The sequence below is a fragment of the Gopherus evgoodei genome, chromosome 9 (assembly GCF_007399415.2).
Source record: "Gopherus evgoodei ecotype Sinaloan lineage chromosome 9, rGopEvg1_v1.p, whole genome shotgun sequence".
Taxonomy (NCBI): domain Eukaryota; kingdom Metazoa; phylum Chordata; order Testudines; family Testudinidae; genus Gopherus; species Gopherus evgoodei.
The window spans coordinates 49304310-49329544 of NC_044330.1; the positions used below are offsets into that span (position 1 = coordinate 49304310).

A 25235-nucleotide genomic window follows, 5' to 3' on the forward strand; every position below is an offset into this window, starting at 1 on the left:
GGCACCATGGGGGAACCTGTCACACCAATTTGATAAAGATAAACATAGTTGTGACAAAAAGGAGTAAAAAATTAAAATGCAGTGTGACACAGGTACATTAATATGGGGGGTATGTCATAGCCTAGACATTGGTGGCTTTGGTTTTTTTTATTTTTTGGTGCCTTAACTGAGGCACAGAAACCTAAGTCTCAGCAGTGACAAACCAGATAGTTCTCTCTGAAGCTATGTCTACACTGCATACGGCTGGTGGCAGCACGCAGGGTAAGTGTAGCTACATGCCACAGTGAAAAGCAGGCTGTGCACACTCTGCGGTGTGTAGCTGCATGTGTCAGGGAAAGGTTTCAGCTTCTCCCCACTGTCAGAGCCTTTCCTCACTGGGAAGTCGAGTCTCTTGCAGCAGGGAGGCAGCAGGCTGCTAAACTGCTAATAGCAGTGCAGATGGGGAGGCCTGGCTCGGGCAAGCAGAGAACATATATGGTACATACACACACCCACACCCCCACCCTTCAGGCATGTCTTTACTACCCTAAGCCATGCCTCACAGCTACACTGCTATCTTTACCCGTGCTAGACAGCTATACGCATATGTGAACTAATGCCACCAGAAGCAGCCATGGACCTACTTTGATAGAGGTAGAGGGAGTACCCGGGCTCTTCTTTTAATCCGCCCTTTTAGGGAGCATTAGAACCCTGCACAAGCTGCTCAGATCTTTGTGAGCTATCGTGATAAATGGGCTTGTTAACTCCACCAGAATCCAGATGAGCAATGGCAGCAGCCTTCTGCTCAAGGAACTAGAGGAGATGTAAGGAGGCCACACAGGAAGTCCTAGGAACAGCCTGGCGGGGGAGAAAGCTGAGGTGGAGGTTTATGTTCTGTTATTACCATAGAAAGCCCAACCTAGGAAGAGGGCAACTTTGACCTCATCCAGCTGTGCAGTGTATTGGATCAGGTTGAGAATGACACCTACTCAGAGCTGGCTTTCATGAAAATACTGCCCTTGGTGAGGAAAAGGACTTCAACAGCCTCTGTGTGTCCTGTTTCCACGGCTGTTCCACAGGTCCTCTCCTGTTAGCTGAACTAGACCCAGATATGAAGCTGCTTAATCGCATTTTCCCATGCCTGGAGTAGGAAGCAGATTCATATTAGTGAATTTGAGATCACCATGCAAGATATGATGGAGGGAGAGATTAAATTAGGACTGTTATTGGTAGTCTCCCAAGCACCTCCCACTAGCCTCTGGGATGGCCCTTGCCTCAGTTTCCCCCTTCAGGGCTTTTTCAGTAAATCACAAACCCTTGTGTACCTTCACAAGCCCTTCTTGGGTTCTGGTTTGTTAAATTAACAAACTTCAACAAAGTTCTCAAGTCCATTCTGGGCTTGTGTCTCATGCCCCAGATTTCTCTGCTGACGCCTTACTCACTCCAGCAGTTTCTATCCACCACTCTGTTCTTCCTGGGAATGAACTCACGCTCCCTGTTCAGGACTAGCAGCCTGCTTCTTCTTGCTGCTCTTTACAGGGGAATCAGGTACCCCTGCGCTCATGCGGCTTTCTTAGTACTGGGGTTAGGTGGCCCCACTCTCAGCTCTTAATGGGCAAGTCACCCTCATACGGTGACATTTGATTAAATTGACAGGCAACCATATTAGAACCAAAAAGGATATTTCTATATAAACATAAGCAGTTAGCCAGTGGAACTCATTGCCTCAAGGAATCATTGAGTTCAGACTCAGCAAGATTCAAGAAAGGTTTTAGACAGTTATATGGATAATGAGAACAGCAGAGAAACAACAGTATGTTTAAAAAAATCCAAAGTTTGGAAGAATATAACACTCACGCTTTAGGGCACACAAGCCAGTCTCTAACAGATGGATGTTAGGAAGAAACCTGCCTATGGGAAAAAATATTACATAATTGTCCAGCTTTTGGTTTTATTGCACCTACCTCGGAATCATCCATATTAGCCACTGTCGGGCAAGGTACTGGACTACATAAAACCCTGGTCTAATCTGTTACGGCAATTCCTGTTTGTGTGCAGGAGTTTTGGTTAATGGGGCAAAACCTTCAGTTTAATGCACAATGCAGATTGCTCATCCTCTTTACTAAGGTGGCTGTTTTCCACCTTGTTAAATAAGCAGTGTAGCACAGCATTACAAGCAGTGCAGAATAAGTTTTGCAAAACATACTGCTGACTAGAGACAAAGCTCTGGTTGAGAACCACTGGGGGAAAAAAACAAGATTGAAGCAACGATCATGAGATCACAAAACATTATCAGATTTTGCTAGTGCTAAATTACAGTCCTTCACAAAGGGAAGTAAACTGCATGCTTTATGGCAGGGGCTGGACTCACAATGCAGATCTTCTTCAATGACCTTGACAGAATCTAGATGCAAAAGTGATCAAAAGAAAACCAAACAGCAGCTCCTTGTAAGCCACTGAGGGGCTCTAGCACATCACCAAGGGCTAGCTAGGTAACCCTTCAAACCATTCCTCCCCTTGCTTAGATTACACAAGCAGTTTGTTTGGTCAAGATAACCAGAACTTAATTAACTAGAACTTTTGAGTTAGTGGCTCTTTGATCTAACATTAGGAGAAATTCAGATGCTACAGATACATCATCAGTTTGGCTTTAATCACCTTTTTATTTGGTAGCATCGTAAATAAACATTGACCTCATTATCCTCTCTGTTCATCTCTACTGGCTGACCACAGAGGTTGAGTCGGTTACATCCTTTGTGGGCTAACCAAAGCCAGGTCTTTTAGTCCAGGCAGGAGAGGATCATGCTTTTATACCACTGCTCCAGAGTTTGATCCCTGCTGCTGACAGCGCACCTAGAGATATCACATTACAACAGCAAGACCTGGCAGTTTAATACAACAAAAACTATATCCTAAACGTGTTTGTAACTACCATCAGACCCATAGCTCTTCCAGGAGCCTGTTCTCCAAGTCACTCATCATTTGAGAAACAGTCTTATTCTCATCTTCGTCCAATCTTGCAGCTGTTGACGAGAAACTCTTCAAAATACCAGGTCTTCATCCTGGGCACTGAAATAGGAAAGACAGGCCTTTCAAACTGCATACCTCTTCATACCGAGCTCAGTTTTCCACTGGGAGCCCTTCATCTCACTTTCTCTCTTCCCCTTACAGCAGTGCCCTCTCACTTCACCAGTGGTGTCTTAAGTCCCGAACCAAAGCTCCCTGAAATCAATGGGTGTCTTTCCATTTACTTCAATGGGCTTTGGATCACATGCCTACAACCCAGCCCTGTGAGCCAGCTGGCACAGCAGTCAGCAGGTGTTTCTACAACCAGTCAGGATAGTAGCCATGGAAGTTTACTAAATGCTGTAATATCCTTCCTGCTGATAGCATCATCCCAGCTGGACAGCTTGGAAATGGGAAGGGCCTTACAGACTACTAGAATTAGCCTGTGGAACAGATCTCTCTTGCTCATTCTACATTCGGTTCCGGACAAGACTAGGAGAATTTCAGATGCATTAATTCACCAGGAGCTAGAATGACTAGCGGAGACATATTAAAAAGAAGCTTCATACCTCTCCATCACTGTAATTACCAGCACGCATAAAAGAGGGAAAGAGGAGACACAGCAGAGGGTTAGAATAGAGTTACTCTAAAGTTAAACAGGAATCTCACAAAATAAGGAGACAAAATGATAACTGGTTTAGGAACTGGTGTTTTTTTCTGGAGCTTGAGGAGCAACCCAGAAAAAGCCTTATGTCGTGAACTCTATCTCAGGTGGATAAAATAATGGTGCCCGGATGAAGCAAAATTAAATGCACCTTAGGGCCTATTTACATGTGGAAACTGACTGGCATAGCTACAGCAGTGTGACTATACCATAGCTATAGCTATACCAGTATAACTCCCCATGTGGACACTCAGGGCTTGTCTCCACTTACTGGGGGAATCGACGCATGGCGATCGATCCACTGAGGGTTGAAGACCCACCTAAATCGACCGCTGCTCGCTCTCACCGTCGACTCCGGTACTCCTCCAGAACGAGAAGCATAAGGTAAGTCGACGGGAGAGTTTCTCCATCGTCGACCCAGCGCAGTGTATACACTGCAAAAAGTCAACCTAAGCTATTCGTGTAGCTGGAGCTGTGTATACTAAGATTGACTGTGCCCCACAGTGTAGACCTGCCCTCGGTTGGAATAAGAGTTTATTCCAGTATAATTACTTGAACAGAGTAATTATGGAACTAAAGCTCTTAGTGGAAACATTCCATTAGCAGAGCTCAGACATCAAAGGGGCTAAGGAGCTAAAAAAGAACTTCCCACGCTGGCTTGCTAGGAACAACTGCTGTGGAAAGGCGTCTGTGTTGCTCACCTATTAGTACAAAGCAGAGGTGATACTGTTTTGTGACACGGTGTTCCTCTTAATTGGTCTGTCACTCTTATTTAAAATAAGTAGCCAGCTTAAACGGGGAAGAAGTCATTAATAAGCATTAAGTCAATTAAATCACACACTGTACAGAAGACAGAAAGTGGTAGAGACCACATTTCAGCTCTTTTCTTTGGTAGCTTTTATTTAGAGTGCAGAGCTCAGAATTTTACACTTGCTTAAATCTTACACTTAACCCTTTGGCACTAGGTGAATGCATTCACATGATGGGATTTTAGCCTATGCTTTCCCAGTGAGGCAGCATTCACTCTGCTCGCTTTCCTTTCGCTAACTTGGTGCTTTCAGCGATCTCTCCATGGATTCTCTGCAGCTTGAGGTCTTCAAACCACAATTTGAAGACTTCAATAACTCAGACATAGGTTAGGGGTTGTTATAGAAGTGGATGGGTAGGGTTCTGTGGCCTGCTTTGTGCAGGGGGTCGGACTAGATGATCACACTGGTCCTTCTGACCCTAGAATCTATGAGTCTATGAGCAGTGATTAAGCAGAGTGTACTGTATTGTGGTGGTGGAGGATTTTTTGGAGGGAAGTCTGCTTTTCTGGTCACTTTAGCTCACCCGATGACAGCTGCATCACCCACCCATCCCACCGAGCCTAACTGCAGCCAGCTAGGCCAGACTGTCCCCAGAAGTGGTCAGTGATTCTGGGTGTCTTAGTAACTTGGTGCCAAACTCAGGACACTAAGCTTTAGACTCCCAGTGGTGTTAAGCACCCACAACTCCAGCTGAAGTCAATGAACGATGATTCTCAGCACTTCTGAAAACCAGGCCTTTAAAGTGCATCAGACCCAGAACCCAAAAACAGAACCACCTAAAATTAGTGGCTCCTTTTTTAAAGCACGGGCCTGTGTTGTATTTCATACTCAGAGTATCATTTACTGTACTCATTGACTGCATTAAGAAATCTGGATGTATGAATCTCACCCAGTGGTCTCAACCACTGCCATCACACACCGTTTTGCTTTTGAATCAATGGTGTTCAATTTTTTTTCTTTAAATACTGTCCTTTGCTTTTTCTCCCATTTGAAGTATGATAGTTACTAAGGAAACGATGACATCACTGATGTGGGCGAAGCTTAGTGGTATCCAAAGTGCAGTACGCAGTCAATTTTATATAGTGGGAGAGGGGGAAACGTACTGTTTTAGTCAGATTTAGAGTTTGTCAGGAGACGAGTTACATAGGTAGGTACTGTGCTATATGGAGCACCATAACACCCATGACACACTGCTAGGTAAGATTATGCTCCAAAAGATGCAATTATACTAATTTTAGCTTACAGCAGCCTTTCCTTACTACAGGCTCATTAGCTAAAGGCCAACACACTCTAGCAGAGCTTGGGCCAGATTCTTGCCCGCTGTAATGTCATTCTCTGCCTCTTAGTTCATGTACAATTATCCTGAAGCTAAAGTTCTCAAGAGCCTGAACAAGGCTATGCAATTTCTTGTAACAATCCAATGTCTAAATAAATACAACTCAGCCTTTCAGACTTTGTGGAGGGGTGGGGGGTGTCTCACAGGACAAAAAGTAGTATTTCATCACACGGTGCTATAAGCTTGCATTGTGCAATCAGAGCAGTAAATCTATAGAATTAAACTTGGGACAGATGGTAATTTCTATTATAGCCTGATTTATCCTCTCTTAGCTCTTGGGGGGAGGTGGTGAAGCATGGTTACTGATTTTTTTTTCAATTTTAGTAATTTTTGAAAGTTATTATGTAGCTAAGTGTATTACAGGTATGAAATAAGGTTTAAAGAGATGCAACCAATGTGTACACACTGTATGAGAAATCCAAGGCACGGAGACTATACAGAAAATCTGAGAAAGGAAAGGTAGTAATCCATTCCTGTCCATCCCCAGGCATAGAAATAAAAAAGGAGAGAATAGTTATCCATAGCCCTACACTTCTGATATAAGCTTTTAACTTTCAAAACAGCACTGTATTACTTATAAACACATTTAAGGGACAAATCTGCTGATGCAACTCAGGCACAGCTCCATTTATTTCAATGGTGCTGTGCCAGCATGGACCAATAGAAAATGTGGTGAGAGAAAGAGACCGAATCCTCGACTGCTTCCTCTGCTTCACACTTTGTTTGAGATTCCCTAGGCTCATTCTCCCTGCACAAATAAACATGCTGATACTGGATACATTCTATTTACTCTGACCCTGTATAATCCTGGGTGAGTTTTTTGGGTGGTGATGGGGCAGGGGGAGAAACAGAGGTGGAATGAGCTTAGCTCAGCCCACCAAGGGCATCTCAATATGGTTTTCTCCCCTGGTATTTTAATCCCACTATATTTTTGGCTTTATAAAGTGATCTCCTTCCTGTTTCTCAATTGCATCCTGCCCCCCCCCCCTTCTCCCCAACCAAAAAAAAAAAAAAAAAGACAGCAAAGTAAGTAGGGAGGCACACAGACAACTGGTAACTTTTAGCTCATCAGCAATAATGAAGGGAACAGAAAGATGAGGATGACAACTGATCTCAAAGTCCCCACACATAAATGCATTTATCTATCCCTCTTAGAGGTTGCACAATCAGCTACAAGAATTAGTCTATCTCCTGGTGCTTCTAGATTCCCTAAACACTGTTTGCTGCAGCTCAGTCTCTGCAATTAACTTTTGATCCACTTAATGAAATAACATCTAATTTGGAAACTAACGAAGCACATCTTTTTCTCAGAGTTCAGTGAAAAACTGGTGGAATCACTATCACAAATCAAAAGCATGAAATCACTAACAGGAATAGTGACTAGAGATAACACAGGAAGCCAGAAACTGCAGGATCTAGAAAGATTTTCAGTTTACCATCTTAATTTGGTAGGTTTAATTATCTATTGTAGGACCCTAAAACACACATGCTGTGTTTCTTCTAAATCTGATATGCAGGGTTTCAAAGGGACTTTTTATTTTATCCATTGTGTTTTCCTTTTTGAAGTGAAGGCATTTCTTTCCCCAATTAACTGCTTTTAGGGTTCCCTACACATTACTGGTGAATCTGTCCTGTTATTAAGTTATAGAAAATCTACTATTTTCATCTGTATGATAACCTAAAAATGAACTGTTAGAGAGAACTGTGATTTAGCAAATGATATATGGGCTGCTTCTTTGGTAAGAGGATGTGGTGGGGGAGTGTTTGGGAGGGATGTTTTGCAATCCTGAATTTCCAATGTATCCTTTTTTAAGGCCAAGAAAAAAAGATCTATACTCTGGCTGAGACTGGATTGAAGTAAGAGGAAGACCTCATGGCTCTGGCATTAGCATTTTCCCATAGAGGCACCAGGTCTACTTCCATGGTTAAATTGCCTAATGTTTGAACATGAGGGCATGTGCGCACACATGCTTATGTAATGAACTGTAGCTCCAAACAAATACCACAGCTGTCAGCATCATCAAAACTGTAATCTTCAGTTCCCATTCTATTTGAATTATAGGAGTAACAATTAGGCATCCAGAAAGAAGTATCTTTGCTGGGATCAGGCCCCAGGCTCATTCACAGTAGGACGAAGTATTACACTCTCCCAGTCGGATAACTAATCCCAAGCATCTGAGTCCATAGAAGTTCAAGTCCATCTAGAGTGTTATTTTGCAACAAATCAGATTTGATTCCCAATGTTAGCCATGGTCTACATACAGATGTGCTCACTGTTTGTTACACGTAGGGCTCATCTTCACTGCAACACCTAGCCTGAATCAGTACAGTCAAGTTAGCCTAGCTCAAGTAAGAGTGGCCACACTGAAAAACGACAGGTAAGCTACACAAAGCAATTGGATTAGCATCTGAGGAGTTGTGCAAAGAGCAGCTGGAGCCTATAGCTGGTCACTGCATTATTAGCTTGAACATCAGCAACACTCAAACTTCAACTCACACCCAGATGGGCCAGCTAGCTTGAGTTCAAAGCACCCTTCAACTCGAGCTACAGATGTATTTGTGGACAGGAAGTGGGTTAGGGGTAACACAAGTTATATCTTGACCCAACACTGCAGTGAAGACAAACACTTAGTTGTGGGAATGTTTTGGGGGAATAAATTTAAAGGAAAAAAACAAACAAACAAACAAACATTATGTCTGAAAAGATATCTACTGAAGTCACTAGACCTGAAAAGCTGGTAAGTGCCCCCCCCCCCCCAAACGCCATTTATTTACATTGTGCATTTGATAGCAATTTGGGTAAAGTTTGCAAAAAGTACCTAGATGATTTAGGAGCTTTGTTTGCTTTCAGAAATGACTCAGGGCCTCCTAAGACAATGGGATTCAGGCATTTTCAAAAATTGTGCTCTACATGACTCTGGAGCTGAAAAATCCCATGACATTTTCAACGAGACTTTGGCTCCTTAATCACTTAGGCATTTGAAAAATGTTACCCTTGAAGATCTCCAGTCATTTCTACTGTTTCCTCTGCACAGTTAATCAGTTTATCCCTTGCTGGAAAGGCCTGTATAAACATCAAGAGGGGAAAAGGAAAAAAAGAGTTCTGATTTCTGTAAAGCAATCTTTAGTTTAAAAATCCCTATGATATTCTATTTAAAAGATCAGCAATGGAAATTTTCCAAAATTAGCAAGTTTATTACAAATACAAGGTTGGCACAATGTCCCTTATAACGTCTCCCCCCTTCCCCTCCACGTGTGTGTGAAGGTGCCCTATGTTTATATTTTATACACATACATTGAGAGAATGTATATGCCAACTTCTTGAAAACATGGAATTGGTCTTAATTTGAAGCACTTTGCATATATTCAGATGTGATATCTACCTGCCCTCCTTTTCTCCTGATACTCTACATTCTTCTACCAAAATTATCTGCCTGAAGTGTGGGGAAGTAGAAGAGGGTTTTGCTGACAGCAAGCGTTCAAACACCAAACAAAAAAAAACACCACACCATGCCACACACAAAAAAATCATGCAATTAAAAAAAAAAATCCATGAGATTTTGGGTTCTTTTGATTTGCCTCCTGCTTTGAGCCCTCTGGTTATACTCGCTAATATTTTCAAGCTTTTCTCTGCAGCCATGAGAGTTAGAAATATTGTAAATGAAAGGTGAGATTCTCATGCGCTCTTGATTCCAGCCATTGAGGCTTTTAAGAAAGACTCCAAAACATGACAACACTCCTGATGATAAAGTCACAACAGTTGGCAACACTGTCTTCTTTAATCTGCTTGCTTGAGGAGTAACAAACCGTGTTACTCATTCCCTCCCCCGAAAGTCAATGTGCGAAGCTTAGAGATGTGTTTCTCATATATTTGTGGAGCCATGTGTCTCCTTAACACTGCTATGGAGCAAGCATTTAGTTCAAATGCTTTAGTTTTTGGTTTTTTTTGATTTGGTGGCACAACTTCTTAACATGGAGTTAGAATATTGAGCTCCGCTGTCTTATTTATTCAACATATCCTGCCATATACTTTATGGCCACTAGGTGTCTCGCTAGTTATAGTTCTGCCTACCAATTTTGTGTGACATTTTTCTCTCTCTGTCGTGCAGTTTAAGATTCCCATCAAAGGGAAATCTAGTATGAGAAATAGTTTTAGAAATTCCTTGAGTTCGTGGCATGCTGGCTGCCTTGGCTCGGCATGGCTTTAATACAAATATGTTTTTAAGAATTAGATCACTTTTTTTAGACCAGGTGACTACCCAGCCTTGAACAGCTTTATGAAAACATTACACCCCATCCAGAGCCATGTTAGCTGGAACTGAGTTTCACTTCCTAACAAGGGCAAAATTAACACAGACAAGACCTTTAGTCGGTGCCCTGATTTGTGTTGTCTCTCTCTCTCGGTACTAGTGTCATCCTCTAATTCAAAGCAGATTAAAGACGACAGGATTGATGTCTGTCCCTTTCAAGTGGGGGTTACAATTTAGGACACAATGCCCTACAGCAGGAATCAAGGCATTCATAGCGAGCATCATAATATGCAAGAGATTGCAACACACGTAAGTAGTGAAAGCATAAATGTGTCATTACTGACCTCTTATGTTCGGTTCCTCAGGCTTGGGGTGCATGAGACGGAATGGCAGCTCTGTGCTGACTTCACTTTGGGGAGAGAAGAGAATGTATCATACCTACGTGCCCATTAACTCCTGTTCCAGTCATGCTACACCTCCCCAGTATGATCTACCCGTGTCTACTAGATGTGAAGTCCAGTTCCATCCATTCCTAAAACTCAGCTACATTCAAAGTTCCCTGCCCGCACAAAAACCAAAACCACCAAGTTCTGATTTGCTCGCTCAAAACCCAACTGCAGCCATTGCTGTCCTCTACCATCGCTTCTAGCACAAGGCTTGTGCTTAGTCCTAAGTTACTTGTTTTGCTCCTTTCTAGAGACCTTGCACATAACTAAAGCATGGATATCTTTATCACACTGGAGTATTCAGAGTCCTTTGACCTAACAGGTTAAGGGGTTTTTAATTTATGCAGGGGGTGGGGATAGGAGGCAAAGTGTCATGGCCATGATTGTGTGGTTTGAAAAAGCAGAAAATGTAGCAGCTTTACCTGGAGGTGAGATCTCCCAGCATGCTAGGTAAACAGAAAAACAAAAAGTGCTTGTAATGGGGTCTTTGCTCCATGAATACATCCAAAAAGGAAAAAGCCTCCAGCTAACCACCCATGCCCTATTCTCTCTTCAGTCATCTAGCACAATGGCTCCGATGGTGGGGCTCTGATGGTCCAGAGAACTTCCAGATGGTCCATCTGCAAGGCTTCCACACAGATATTTCCTGCTCACTGGAGCACAATCCAGGCTCCTAAGGCTTTCAAGAGGTTCTTTAGGTCAATACAATTAGATAAACCCAAAGCCCATCTCCACACGCTGCATTGTTACTTAATGTCTATCTTTGCTGGGTGTTTCTTCTGTGTAAATTCAGCTATGATCAATTCCGCAGAGGACTCCAAAATTTGGGGTAGCAAACACATGAGTGAACCAAAGCGAGCTAGAGAAATTAGAGCAGTAAGGGCTGCAGGCATGGAAGAAAGATTCCATATTAACATACAAATGGTGGAGTGGGCACCACTAGGAAGCCTCATCCTATTATATTACAGTGAGCTCATTTTCCTCATCTTCACATGGTCTCAGTATTTTTTTTTTCCGGATATAATCAAGTGCTGTAGGAAAGGGGTGGTGGGATTTGGAATTGGAGGCTGGGAAGAGTTGTCCGTCAGATCTTTAGTCGTTCGATGAGTTTATGAACCACTGAGTTATAGCAGCATCTCCACTGAATTCAATTCCCACTGGTCCTTTCCCCAAACACCCCCATGACTTTTCTCTCTTCTCCTGCACAATGCAATGCTCAAATATAAACATCTCTGCTTCAAAAAATTAAGCAAGAATAAGAAATCAGACTGTAAAGAATCAGATTAGGTGATACTTATGTATAAGTGTTACTTTGTCAAATCCATCTTATGGACTGAGGAAAGGGGGTTCTGAACCTCAAAACGGCAAATATTCGCATGACTCCATTCACAGCTGCCCCCTAAATCCACAGGATGGATCAAAACACAAGCCAGGAGACCATGCAAGACAATAGTTATTTTATCATAAGTACAAGCCAAACCATTGACCCTGTTTTAGATTATAAGAGGATAGAGACAGAGAGAATCCAGTGATGCTGAATGCAAGGGCAAATCAACACTTCCCACCAGTGGAGAGTTATTTTTGTCCCTTTCCATATTGGCAGTGATATCAGGAAGCTGAACTTCCCCCATGGAACTAAGTAGTGGGGGATAACACCAGCATTTCCCAGTAAGCTCAGTGGATGGAAGGCTGGACCACAGCATGTTTCGGCCCAGGGGTGTGCATCTCAGCCTTGTGCAGCAGACAAGTGATGACTTGGAGATACATTTTTGATTGAAGCTCTATTTGCACTCTTACAGCGTTAAAAAAAAAACAATTTTCAAAATCAGAGAGGAGGTTACATTCAGAATTGAGCTGCAGGGGCATCTAGCATCTGAGGAAGGTTCTCCCCTTACAGACTGGGGAGAATTAGGGCTGGCCAAGTGAGATGACATTGCCTAGAGGCTTCCAATGTCAAGTCAGCATGTTGACTGCACCCCCTTTGTCCTAACTATGGACTGTACTGGGTATTCCTCTACAAAATGGACACATTTTCCATCTCTATTCTATACAAATACCAAGTGCATTGCTCTTACCCTGAGACAATGAGCTTCACCTTCACCTTGTAGGCAACCAGAATCCCCAGCACTGTCTTGTCTATCCCATCCTTAATACTACAGGAAAGAAAAAGAAAAAACAAAGAGAATGAGAACTACACAGTGCACTATTAGCAGATGACTAGAGTCAAGCAGCCAAGTAAGCACATCCCATTCTCAGGTATTAAACATATTGAGAGACCTTGGGACAGTCGATTCCCTTCCACACCTGGAAATATATCCTGGGGGACATACCAAGGTGAAACAGATCCCAGCCTGAATGGAATATAAGGCACTCTTCCAACTCAACCTATATGCAAAACTGAATGCGATATTATAGGACAGTCTCTCTCTATCCTCGCTTCCTCTGATACTCTCTATCAGTTGGTACCTTCAGAATAGGACTCACATGGTACTGGAAGCCAAGTTGGTGTCTTCATCCTTTAACTTTCCATCGAGTGCTATGCCCTGTTTCTCACGGTTATTTGCCAGCAAGGGCAGAAGTATCAATGTCTTGGTGATGATACTATTTGGCTGCACTTTCTCCCTTGGAGTGGATTGGGAGTTAGGGGAGAGAGGAGAGAGAAACAAATTCTGTTTAAGTACAGATCTGGTTATGGGAATTTCAGAACAGATTGCAGAGCCGGGCACCAACTGCTCAGTACTTTCCAGGAAAAAAAATGCCTTAAAAACAAAGCTGTGTCTGGCTTGATCTACAACCAAAAGCAGAAAATCCAACATTTCAGGCCAGGCCCTGTCCATACTAGCAAACCAAACTTCAAAGCATTCCTGAAAATGGAGCAAGTGGTTTCAATACCATGATCATGTAACTGGTTTTCATGCATTAAGACCAGATCTAGTCTGATCTCCTGCCACAGAAAGGACATTCAATTTCATCCAATTAATTTTCAAGCCCTTGATTTCTGGTTGCACTACCTCATATCTTTTAGAAACAGATCCAGTCTTGATTTAAAGACTTCAGGCGAAGGAGGATCCTCCACCCTCCTTGGTAAGTTCTTCCAAGGGTTAATGTTAAAATTTCGCATCTTTATTTCTAGCCTGAATTTGTTTAGCTTTCACTTCCAGCCATTGCAATTTGTGGAGCAGTGGATACGTCTACACTGCAAAAACAAAACCACAAAAACCCTGCAGCAGTGAGTCTTAGTCTGAGTCTGGGTCAACCAACTTGGTCTCACAGACTTGCACTATGGGGCTAAAAATAGCTGTGCAGACATTCCCACTTGCACTGGAATCCAGGCTCTGAAAACCGGTGAGGGGGGTGGGTTCATACCGCAGGCTCCAGCCTGAGTTGGAATGTCTACGCTGGTATTTTTAGCCCTGTAGCACTAGTCTGAGTCAGTTGACCCAAACTCAGACTCTCTGCCATGGGTTTTCAGCAAGACGAGAGATCCTTCTGCCGCTCCCCATGTAGGCCCACAACAAGTCACCTATTCGATAAGTAAGGTAAACTGAGTTTCTTAAGTCTCACAATCATGTCAAGAAACCACAAATAAACTCCCAGTGTGAATGGAATATCAGCAAAATAAGTTACAGTACTTAATCTCAGATCAAAATCGATAAGTCACTCATGACAACAACTCTGCTTTTCTCTTTAATTACTCAGCCCTCTATCCCTTGGTACCAGCCCTTTCTACATTACTGAATAGACCATTTAGGCTTACAGCCTGGAGCATTACATGACTCATGTGTTAGTGCTCCAGTCTACACAAAACAAACTAACTCAGGACTGCAAAGCTCATTTTTTCCCCAGTCAAGCACTTGATGAGCGGGCAGCAGGCCAAGGACTGGCATTTAGGTAGGTCACCAGACTGTGCGCCAGAATCCAGTTGGTTACTTTATCTGGGCTATCTGGCAAGGATACACTGGCGGACTTGATGCAGATTGTTAGGTTTGGGGATTTTAAAAAATTATGTAGAAGACACAAACATGGTGGGTTTTTTTTTTTTTTAAAACAATAGATATAAAAATAATGGATATAGAATCAAAAACAAAGGTACAGCTCAACATACATAACAGCTGTGGGCCCATTTTTGCCCTCTCTGGGAACTGTATTCATAACCAAAGGCAGAATCAAGCCCTGTTTTCCTGGAAACTCACCCATCACTAGAAGGGACTGTTTTATGGTTAGCTCAGGCTAGTATGTTATTACTCAACTGTTGGTCTAATAAAGTCTCACTCACTAGTAATAGCTACACAGCTACTGTGATCTTAACTACACATTGAAAACCGGGTAAATATATACAGACTGCTATTTTAAGAGATGCATTTCATTTCTCAATTCTGAAGGATCGATTACAGTTATTCAGTTAAGCAGGTATTTTGAGGATGTGCCTGACAGTTTTGAAAGCCTATAACTAAATTTAATAAAATAAAATAACCCCCCGGAATGGGATTTTATAGCAGTTTCAGTGCAGGATGTGGCACAGCTATTGTGACTCTCAGAAGAGTGCTCTGTAAGCCAGCCATAGCCTGGGGGTGACAATTACAAGTCGTCATTTTGAAACTCCTTTAAAGATGGATGGTATGGATTTATGCTCTTATCACAGTCAACCTATGGAACTCATTGCCAGGAGATGTTGTGAAGGCCAAAACTATAACAGGGTTCAAAAAAGAACTAGAGAAGTTCCTGGAAGATAGGTCCATCGATGGCTATTAGCCAGGATGGGCAGGGATGCAATCCCATGCTCTGAGTGTCCCTCAGTTCTGTTTGCCAGAAGCTGGGGATTGGTCACTTGATGATTACCTGTTCTGTTCATTCCCTCTGAAGCACCTGGCATTGGCCACTGTTGGAAGACAGGATACTGGGCTAGATGGACCACTGGTCTGACCTAGTATGGCCGTTCTTATGCATTGGAATATCCCACCTTTCAGATCCCTGAGTGGAGGGCTGGGGTAGTCCCTGGCTGGGTGGGAGACGAGACCCGCATCTCATGTCTTTTCCATTGTTTCAAACGAAATTATAGTTGGCAAGAGAAATTTCAGTGTATCAAGTGAACTGGTTTTCATCCGGGTCATGGGGTGGAGAGAGAGAATGGGGTTGAGCATCAGAAACATGATAGCTTACCTCTGTCAGCATCCCCTTAGTCTGAGCATGGCAGGGCAGGGTTGCACCAGGAAACTAGCTCCAGACCATAGCTGAGAGCCTTTAATTTCTGGTGAGAGAAGGTACTTAAAAGGAGAGTGAAGGAAATGACTGAGCAGAGTAGGGAAGGGAAAGCAGGACAATCAGATACTCACTGCATCTCTTCCATTGCTACAACCTTCGTGTAATAGTCACTTGAGTACAAAACCACATTGGCAACTTGCTCCACTGAGAGAGAAAGAACAAAAACAGGAGTGAGGGGACAGAATCAATTATATAGACAGCATATAAACAACTGCCCTTCTCAAGAAGGAATGAACAGGGACAGCACTTACAGCCCATACAATTCACAGACCTCCCGTATAACACAAGCTCTAGAATTTTACCCAGTTACCCTCACACTGAGTTCAATAATGTGTGTTTCATTAAACACAACTTCCAGGAAGGTACAGGGTCCCAAAGCCATCAAAAGATGGAGAATCCACCATTTCCCTTGGTAGTTTGTTCCAATGGTTAATCATCCTCAGTGGTAAAAATTTAAACCTTATTTCTAATTTGAATTTGTCTGGCTTTAGACAAATAGTATTTTCTCCCTGTGGAGATCACAATCAATCCCCTCTTGATCTTTTAGATAAACAGATTGAGTTATTTAAGTCTTTCACTGTAAGGCATTTTCTACCCAGCCCTCATATCATTTGTGTCTATCTTCTGCACTCTCCCCAATTTTTCAATATCCTCTTTAAAATGTGACACCAGAACTGGATGCAGCGTTCCAGTACCAATCTCTCCAATGCTGTATGCAGCGGTATCACCATCACCCTCCTCCTACTCACTCATTCCGTTTATATAGCCAAGGACTGAATTCATCCTTTTGCTGCAGTATCACACTGGGAGATCACGCCGAGTTGCTTATACACTATGACCCTAAACTCCTTTACAGAATCACTGCTTCCCTGGATATAGTCCCCTATTCTGTAGGCATGGCCTGAATTTTGTTCCTTGATGAACAATCTGGCATTTATCTGTATGAAAACACATTTTGTTTGAATGGCCCAGCTTACCAAGTCACTCTGTACAACTGCCCTGCCATTTACCATTCTGCCGACCTGTGTGTTGTCTGCAAATTTTATCAGCAGTGATGTTATATATACTTCCAGATCACTGATAAAAACATTGAACAGTGCCAGGCCCAGAACTGATCTCTACCTCATTAGAAATAACCACATTCAATGATAATTCCCCATTGACAACTACCAAGTGTCCTGCTGCTCACTCAAACTCTGCATCTCACATATTTAAGACCATCACCTTCCCACAGAGGAGGCAGCATGCTTTAAAGCACTGGACTGGGACTCTGGAGACTGGCTTTCTACTGCCAGCTCTGCCACCGACCTGTTGCCTGGCCCTGGGCAAGTCATTTGCACTCCTTGTGCCTCTCTTTCCCCTCCTATCCTTTATTTCTCTCTCACTAGGTGTTTGTAGATGGCCTAATACAATGGGGTTTTAATCTTAGTTGTGGCCCTTAGGTGTTACCAGAATACAAATTAAAGCCAAGCAGTACTGGACCCCAACACCCTGCGCTTGGCCTTCCTCAGGGAGAAGGGGGGAACCCCTTCAGTGCTCTAAGGTTGGCAGTCTCCCATAATGAGAACTCTCTTGCCAGCTGTCATTTCATTTATAACAGTGATGGGCGGAAAAGCAGTGCAAAATCATGCACACTTTGAAAAGGCACATCTAGAGCTGGCATAGACACAATTCCTAGCAGAAGGCCATGGAGGGACAGGGTGACAGCTCCAGAGAGTCCTATTTCCTGAAGGGCAACAGAGGCTATGAAGCAGCATAGGGACACTGACAGGGAGATGGAATGGAGCAGGGTGACCCCTGGTCTGTTTAAGTGAGGGACACTAATAGGTTCCAGCTCTGATGACAGGATGAAACACAAACCCCACCCTACGTAGCTCCCATGGGATTAAGGACAACAGTAAAAACGCACCCAGCACTCTGATCTTCTTCACAGTTTTCTCTGTATTGTTGGTCACGGTGACAGTGACAGGAATGGGCTCACCATGGTAAAACACCTGGAAGAGTCAGATGGGCTCAGCACATGGCACACAACCCAGCAGAAGAGCTTGTACAATTTTAAAAATACAATGCTACTCCCAGCCATTTGCAACAGAACCCCCTATGGCCTGATGAGAGGGAATCAACTACTCCAGGTACATACACCATCAGCTCCTACCGCCTGACCCAAAGCCCACTGAAGCCAATGGGAGTTTTTCCACTGACTTCAGTAGTCAGTCACTATTGAATTGTGTAGCAGAGCACCAGTGAAGGAGCTCACTCACTCCATTCCTGACTACTGCCCACAGCAACTACTGTGAGAAATGGTGTCAGAGCACTTGAATGTTAGGGCAAGTCAGAACAAACTGAATCCAGGCACGAACATCTCAGAGAGGTGGTCTTGGGGCAATGAAGCAGGTATTTGCGTCTGAGCAATGAGCAAAAGGAACTCTCTGGGGCAGACTGCTCACCTCTTTACTCAGACGTGCTCTCAGGTGCAGTGGCTTGCTGGACATGAAAAACTGCCAGGTGGTCTCAGCTTGAGGTTGGGGTCCTGATTCTTCTGGGGCATACTGTACTTTACGGATCAACAAGCGCACAAAGTTCCTGAGGAGCGGCAAACAGAACTGCAATTACACAGAGCAGAACCTCCTATTTCACAGGAGTGGTTGTTCACCTGCATTCACATCCCTTTTGGAACGTTTCTGATGGAGGGATCTGAACACAGGTACCCAGAGCAGAGCTGAACAAGCTCCAAGGGACTGTCCTTATTCCACACACATTCTGTTACCTTTTGGGAATTCGCTCTTCCACGTTCTCTGTACAGAAAGCTTTCACCTCAAAGTCCACCCCGCAGCACTGCCAGAGAGAGAGGGGGGGGGGGAGATGAAGCTGTGAAATTTGTTAAGTGGTTAGCAGCCTTCCTATACAAGGAACTCTGCAGGTGTAATACTCAGGGTTTGGACAATCTTATTCCTGAACTTGACAACTGACACCTCCAAGCCTATTATGTTTTCTTGTGAGGCAAGTGCTATAGACTCACTCTGATCAACACACCCCATGTTTCTTAAAGATTAGCCAGCCTGTCCCGTATTTCTAAAATGACTAACATCAGCACCTGAGATGTGGAATTCCTTTACAGATTGAACATTCCTTTTTTGCCACCTGGAGTCTAAGAATAACTCTTTGCAATCAGACAGAGCTGACTGTTGTCCCTGCAGGATCATGTGCATATTGGACACTTCTTCTAAGGTACATGCGGCCAAGTCCCATTTGGTTCTCTCTTTAAAGATTTGTGAAACCTTTTGCTAAAATACTTTTGCTAAATCCTTTGGCTAATCTCCAGTGTCTGCCCAACACCTTCTGCATCACTTTTTCATAAGTCCAGTCTAGTTGTTTGGACAAGTATCCAATATTTTAAAATGCATTATCCCTGAGTAACAGCTCGTTACCTAGTTACTCTTAACCTGTTTTTTTTTTTAACCCAAACATGTAACACAAGTTTTTTCCACATATACTTTAAATTAATGGGAGATCTTAGCAATTGGTCTTAAAAAAAGGCATTCGGTTTCAGACACTTGAGTGTGAGCGTCTGTGATGTGAGTAAATATTTAATATAACCTTGTCTGACATCACAACACTTATTTCATTTGTAGCCAACTGACATTTCCTGTAGTATCCTGAAGGAAATGGAGTCTCAGGTTTCAGTGAAATGCTTTTCCGCCCCCCAACTGTTACGCTGCTATTTATCTGTTACTAAATGAGACTGGTTACTCAAAATGCCTCTGACTCCATCCCACTCTCTAGCTTATTTCCTGTTGGGTGGTTCACAAGATGGCACTATGCCACATCTCCGGTGATGGAAAGTACATTAACTTCTGTGTTACCTAGTTCTTGCTCTCAAAATATTTGAATCAGATATGCATCCCTTGCTCTTTCCTGTGAATTTCTTCCTCAGAAGAAGTACTGAATATATGAAACCCTGTTGGTCTCACCTTCCCAACATCATGAGGGGCTGGTTGCAGGGAGACTGAACAGGGCAGATAGTCTGGAAACTGAGGAGAAAAAAAAAAACAGAAAAATTATCCAGATCCCCAACTGTATTGCTCCTAAAATGATACAGTGCTCGTGAAAGGTGCATGAGTGACAGCCTGAGACAGCATAGTCCATTAGTTCTCCATAAAAAAGCAGCCTGGGCAGCATCAAGGCAAGCTTCCCCACACTATTCTGCCTAAGTGCCCCAACCAGGCACTGGAGGAACCACTGACATTGTTAATTATATTCCAATAGTGCCTAGAGAACCCACTGAGAGAGAGGCCCCATTGTTCTAGGCACTGTACACATGTAAGCTCCTTGGGGCAGGGACTTCTAATTTAAATAGACAAGACAAAGGGTGCGAGGAGAAACAAAGAACCAGAGAGGGGAAATGACTGCCCAAAGTCAGACAACAAGTTGGTAGCAGAGCCCCAGGATTAGAACCCAGGACTCTTGACTTCCAGTTCAGTGCCTTATCCAGGAGATGATTGTGCTTCCCTTTCAGGGGAGTGAGTGAAAGATAGCAGATTCATGTAAGGGTCACAGGGGCACAGAGACTGAACTAACGAGGCCAAGGATAGTGTTTGAGGACATCTGACCATGGGGAACTAGACTGAGATCACTAGAACAGTCAGCAGAGAGTAAGAGCACTCAGTTGCTTATGGCCTGGGCAGGATGTGAGCTTGTGATGAAAGGCTCCAGCTCTGCCCCACTGGAACGGCATGACCTGGAAGAGAGACTTGTGGAATTCTACCAACCCCACACTCTAGAAATCCCAACAGTCTGAGCCTGGTAGAGGTCTCCATTTTGTATGGTTAGGAGACATGTCACAAGCCTAGACTGCAGAGTCAATTGAAACCCTATTTGCTACAGTATTAGTATATGGCAGATTCTAAATCTGGATCCTACTAGATACTATGGTCTCTAAGGCAGAGTGAAGGGGATGGGATGTCTCTGGGTCAGGAAGAGGAAGCAGATATATGGGTTGTAGATCTACTCAAGTTAGTGTTTTCTACAGCACCTATCAAAGTGGTATCTAAGATGTTCTGATGATACAGTGACAGGCGCCAGTATAAGCACCTAGACAGGCTGGTAAAAGAATATTTGCACAGCAATGTTCTGAGGGGACTTCATGAATCTCTGGGTCAGACATGCATGAGGATGCTTGGGAGCAGGCTAGCAACGGTGTTTTGGGAGATAGCAGGTGGGAAGATAAGTGCTGGGGTAGAGGTGCCGACAGACTGGGCGGAGGGAAGGAACTGGGCATCCTGAAAAACGGCCACAGAAGTGGCAGCAGCCAGGTTAAGTATCTGACTGCCACTGAGGCCTGTAACCTGGGTGTCACCTTCGACTCTGCTCTCTAACCAGAGCGACATTCAGGCCATTTCTACATCCAACTGCTTTCTCCACACAGCATCTCCAAACTCCAGCCCCTTCTCTTGTCCACACAGCCAAAACTCTTGTCGAAGCCCACATCACTTCACATCCTGACTACTGCAGCCTTCTCTTTTCTGGCATGGATTATTGCCCCAGTGCTCCCCTCAATTCTATTTAGAATGCTGCTGCTAAGGTCGCTTTCTTGGCTAGTCGCTCTGACTACGTCAGCCCTCTGAGGCCTGCCTCTGACTCACCTCCACATCAAATACAAATTTCTTGTAACTTCTTCATAAATCAGTCTGATCCCACTTCGCGGAACTAGAAACCTATCACACTGCCAACCCTCGCCATCCCTCTCTAAGCATTCCAAGCCTTTTCCTCCACCAGCCAACTTCTTTGAACATCTCATCCTTTTTCATATGCTGCCCCTTATGCACAGGAAAAGCTCCCCACTAAAATCCATGCAGCCACTTCCTTACTTTCTTGCATACCCCTCAAGATGCATGTCTGCTACTGAACATACAAAATCCAGCCTGCTGCCCATAGCCACACAGGTATCAAGTGGTCACCTCCCTTCTTTCCTTCCTCTCTCTCATATCCCAGCCTAGTCAAATATTTGCAATAAATGTAACTAATAAAGCAGGGCCAATTTGCCACCAGATTCATTTGCCTCTGTGCTGTATCCACATCCCTTACTCTTGGCCATGCGTGTCTTTAGACTGTAAGACCTCGAGGCTGTCTCTGATCTGTGCTTATACAATGCCCAGCATTAAGAGGCCACTAAACCCAGTGGGCTTTTGGGTGCTATCCAAGCATAAGCAATAATTGTATTAACTCATTTTAATAATTATTCCAGCAAAACGCAGAGTTTTTTGAAAATCAGGTCCATGACTCAAGGCATAGACAGCCTCATGAGTACACAAGGCAGTAGTATAGGCAAATACTCTGGCAATAGGGGAGCAAGAGACAGAGGTGGAAACATTAAGGGCTTTTGTTGTCATAAAATCATTATGATTCCCTTTATAAGGAATATTTCTGTGCGCAGTCAGGACCCCTCCACTTTGTTAAATCCCTAGCACACTTGGTGTGGTAAATAATGGTGCCATCTAACCTCTGATTCAAGGTTAGAGTTTTAGGTAACATTGGATTAATTATTAATCTCCTCTTCAGATTATCATGGAGTGCTGACAGGCTGGATAATAAGGGTCAAGGAGATGTGGGTCAGAGGCTCTTGTGAGGCACTTACTGTTAAAACAAAGGGGTAAGCATTGTTCCCCAGCTTCTTCATCAGACATTCCTGCAATTGGGAGAGAGATTCCCATTTTTCCACTGGTGGGTACAACTGTATCCTAGAGAAAAAAAGATCCTTTCGGAAGGTCAGACCCATCACATCAATGTCTTCTTGGCCATACCGGAAAGCACAGGTCAGAGTCACATACACTGGAAAGAACATACACAGTAAATTACACGTTTAGTGAGCAGCCAATTCAGAGATTCTGAGACTTAGAGACCATCTGTGTTACAATTACGGAGTCCAGGAAGACAGGTCACAACACTGTTGCGTCTCCCCCTCGCCCCAACCTGGTTCCAATTTATAGTATAGCGAACATCTTAAGTTTGTTTTGTAACGAGACTGAAGCGTTGGACCATATTCAGACAGCATGTCCAACAACCAGAGATTCTCTCACCAGGAAGGGGTTAATTTTGCATAAGTCAAACAAACCCTTCTTCCCTTTGACGATCTCGGGATCCACTAACAAGACACCATCTAGATAGAAAGAAATAGAAAAGAGTAAATATCAAGCAGTATGGAGAAAAAAATAATTTGGGTTTATTAAGTCAAAGAAACATGTAAGAAGAGTTTGTGGCTGGACTTACCTACAGGTTCCACGCCATCTATGTGGTCAATGAAGTCTCGTTTTCCCAGATAGATAGTCACCTGTAGGAAGGAGGCATTGCAGATGGGGCAAGACGAGCCAGGGCATCAATCTTGCCAAGAGCTGAGCACTCCAACCCAATTGAGCAAAAACTTTTTAAAGCAGAGGTAGGCAACCTATGGCATGCGTGCCAAAGGCGGCAAGCGAGCTGATTTTCAGTGGCACTCACTGTGGTCCTGGCCACCAGTCAGGGGGGCTCTGCATTTTAATTTAAATTTTAAATGAAGCTTCTTAAACATTTTTAAAACCTTATTTACTTTACATACAACAATAGTTTCATTATATATTATAGACTTACAGAAAGAGACCTTCTAAAATCGTTAAAATGTATTACTGGCACGCAAAACCTTAAAACAGAGTGAACAAATGAAGATTCGGCACACCATTTCTGAAAGGTTGCCGACCTCGCTTTAAAGCATATGCTTAAAAGTTAAGCACGAGTAGTTTCCATTGAAATCATCAGGACTATTCATGAGCTTCAGTATTTAACTGGATCAGGGTAGAGGGCTCAGCATGTTGCAGGACTGAACTCCAAAAATGCCACACAATTCCTTGTGTCTGTGGCACAGGAGCTGTACAGTGAAGGACTTTTGCCTGGAACTGGAAAGACGGCGAGTCAGCCTTGATTTAGACATCTGGGCAGCCAACAGAGGCAAGTCCAATGAGGTGATGGGGAGAGGTGTTGCCATCCTATCTAAGATTGGTCATTATGTTAAAATGCAAGTAGTCCACTTTATCGATTCTCTAACATAGCCAACTGCTAGGGCATGGTGTTGAGTATACATCAAATTATTTTCAAAAGAAGTGGGGTGAAGACAAGTGTCCCATAAATAAATCCCCAGGTAAGTGAGACAGTGGCCCTGTGCACCCATGGCTCAAACTAGTGGGTATAGATGCCAATTACTGTGCTACTTACAGCCTTATCACGGGACATCTTCTTGTAGACAACATGTGATTGAGGGGGACTGGTGTTCTTCAGAGAAATTGAGGAAGGAGTAGCCACCTTATGAGACTCAGCACAACTCATTTCCACAGATGGGTGACAGACCAGGAAAGAACAAAGCCTTCCTGCAGCAAGAGATTCTTAGACAAGTGTCAAGAAGAGATGATGAATGAGATTATGGTTATGTTGAATAGGATCCAAAAATCTTAACCAACCAATGTAGTGCATTAAAACAGACTATTCCCTCTGAAAACTCCAGTCAACTCCAGTGCTGGGAAGTAGGGTTTCCTTTTATTTTACTTTTTTTCATTTTAAGCTTCCAAAGTTAATGCAAAGTTCAATTTTCAAGCTACCAATGGGAGTTATGAAGCTAAATTCTCACAGATAGCTTTGGGCTGGGAGGGAGAGTAAGATAAATAAGTGCAAGCAGAAGCAGGCCAAACACCTGATCAGATTATTTTTTTTTAATTTGACCTTTTAACCCAGACTGGAATTTAAAAACAAAAAAAAAAAAGTTTCCATTTTTCAAAAGTTTGTTAGAAAACTCAAAACAAAACTATTTAGCCTTTTGATCGTTCTGTGGCTGCATGGTTGGGTTCGGTTTCCCTTTTTCGGCATTGCCTATTTTGATTGATCATCGTAGTCACATGATACGATTATTTAAAAAATTTAAAGCTTTCAACTTCTCAAAAAAGTTCAGTTTCAAAAATATCCTTTTGAAAATTAAACTAGGCATTACAGAAGACAATGAAAATGTTTATTGATTGCATCTATTTTTCAACCACTTCTGCTTCTTATGTTACTCTATGAATCTTTACAATATGGCATGACATTTATTAGGAACATACACAACACAGACACTCAGAAATTAGTTTCTGACTCCCTCCTAGAAAAGTCTGGTCCTTCACTTCACCTTTGGAATCAGTTCACTGAAGGAAGTATTTTGAAAGGCCAGGATTAAAGAGAAAAATGAAAACATCCCCCCTGCCCCTTTGTCAAAGTTGGAGCAACTTTTCCAGACCAACATGGAATTCCTTGGTGGAACACGAGCCAGAGGATTTGAGAAAGAGGAAACTAGGGAAAGAAATAGCAGTATCTTTAAATACCTTGCAGTGCTCCAAATTCCACAGCAGCCACCAGAGGAGAAAGTTCCCTGAGCAATAAGATGAGAACTCCTCCTAAACTACTGAACAAAGGTGAATTTTCCAGGCAGAC

At 43.2% G+C, this 25235-nt stretch overlaps 1 protein-coding gene across 2 annotated transcripts; it reads right to left on the reverse strand.

Moving 5' to 3' along the window:
• Positions 1–2618: 2618 nt before the first annotated feature.
• Positions 2619–25209, reverse strand: SAG (S-antigen visual arrestin). 2 transcript variants are annotated; one of them, XR_004001941.1, is made up of 16 exons: positions 25127–25209; positions 23994–24160; positions 23019–23079; positions 22864–22908; positions 22387–22580; positions 19724–19783; positions 18520–18587; positions 18200–18335; positions 17662–17746; positions 15824–15896; positions 12975–13112; positions 12566–12643; positions 10913–10936; positions 10389–10453; positions 8788–8858; positions 2964–3048 (listed from the first exon to the last, which is right to left on the reverse strand). XR_004001941.1 is itself a non-coding variant. In XM_030574866.1 (15 exons), the coding sequence occupies exons 2-15, from the start codon at positions 24102–24104 to the stop codon at positions 2981–2983; spliced, it is 1206 nt and encodes a 401-aa protein (XP_030430726.1). In that variant the 5' UTR covers positions 24105–24160; positions 25127–25209; the 3' UTR covers positions 2619–2980. The 2 variants fall into 2 exon arrangements, 1 of the variants encoding a protein (XP_030430726.1); XM_030574866.1 differs by lacking the exon at positions 8788–8858 and having other exon boundaries at positions 2619–3048.
• Between the last annotated feature and the right edge of the window lie 26 nt (positions 25210–25235).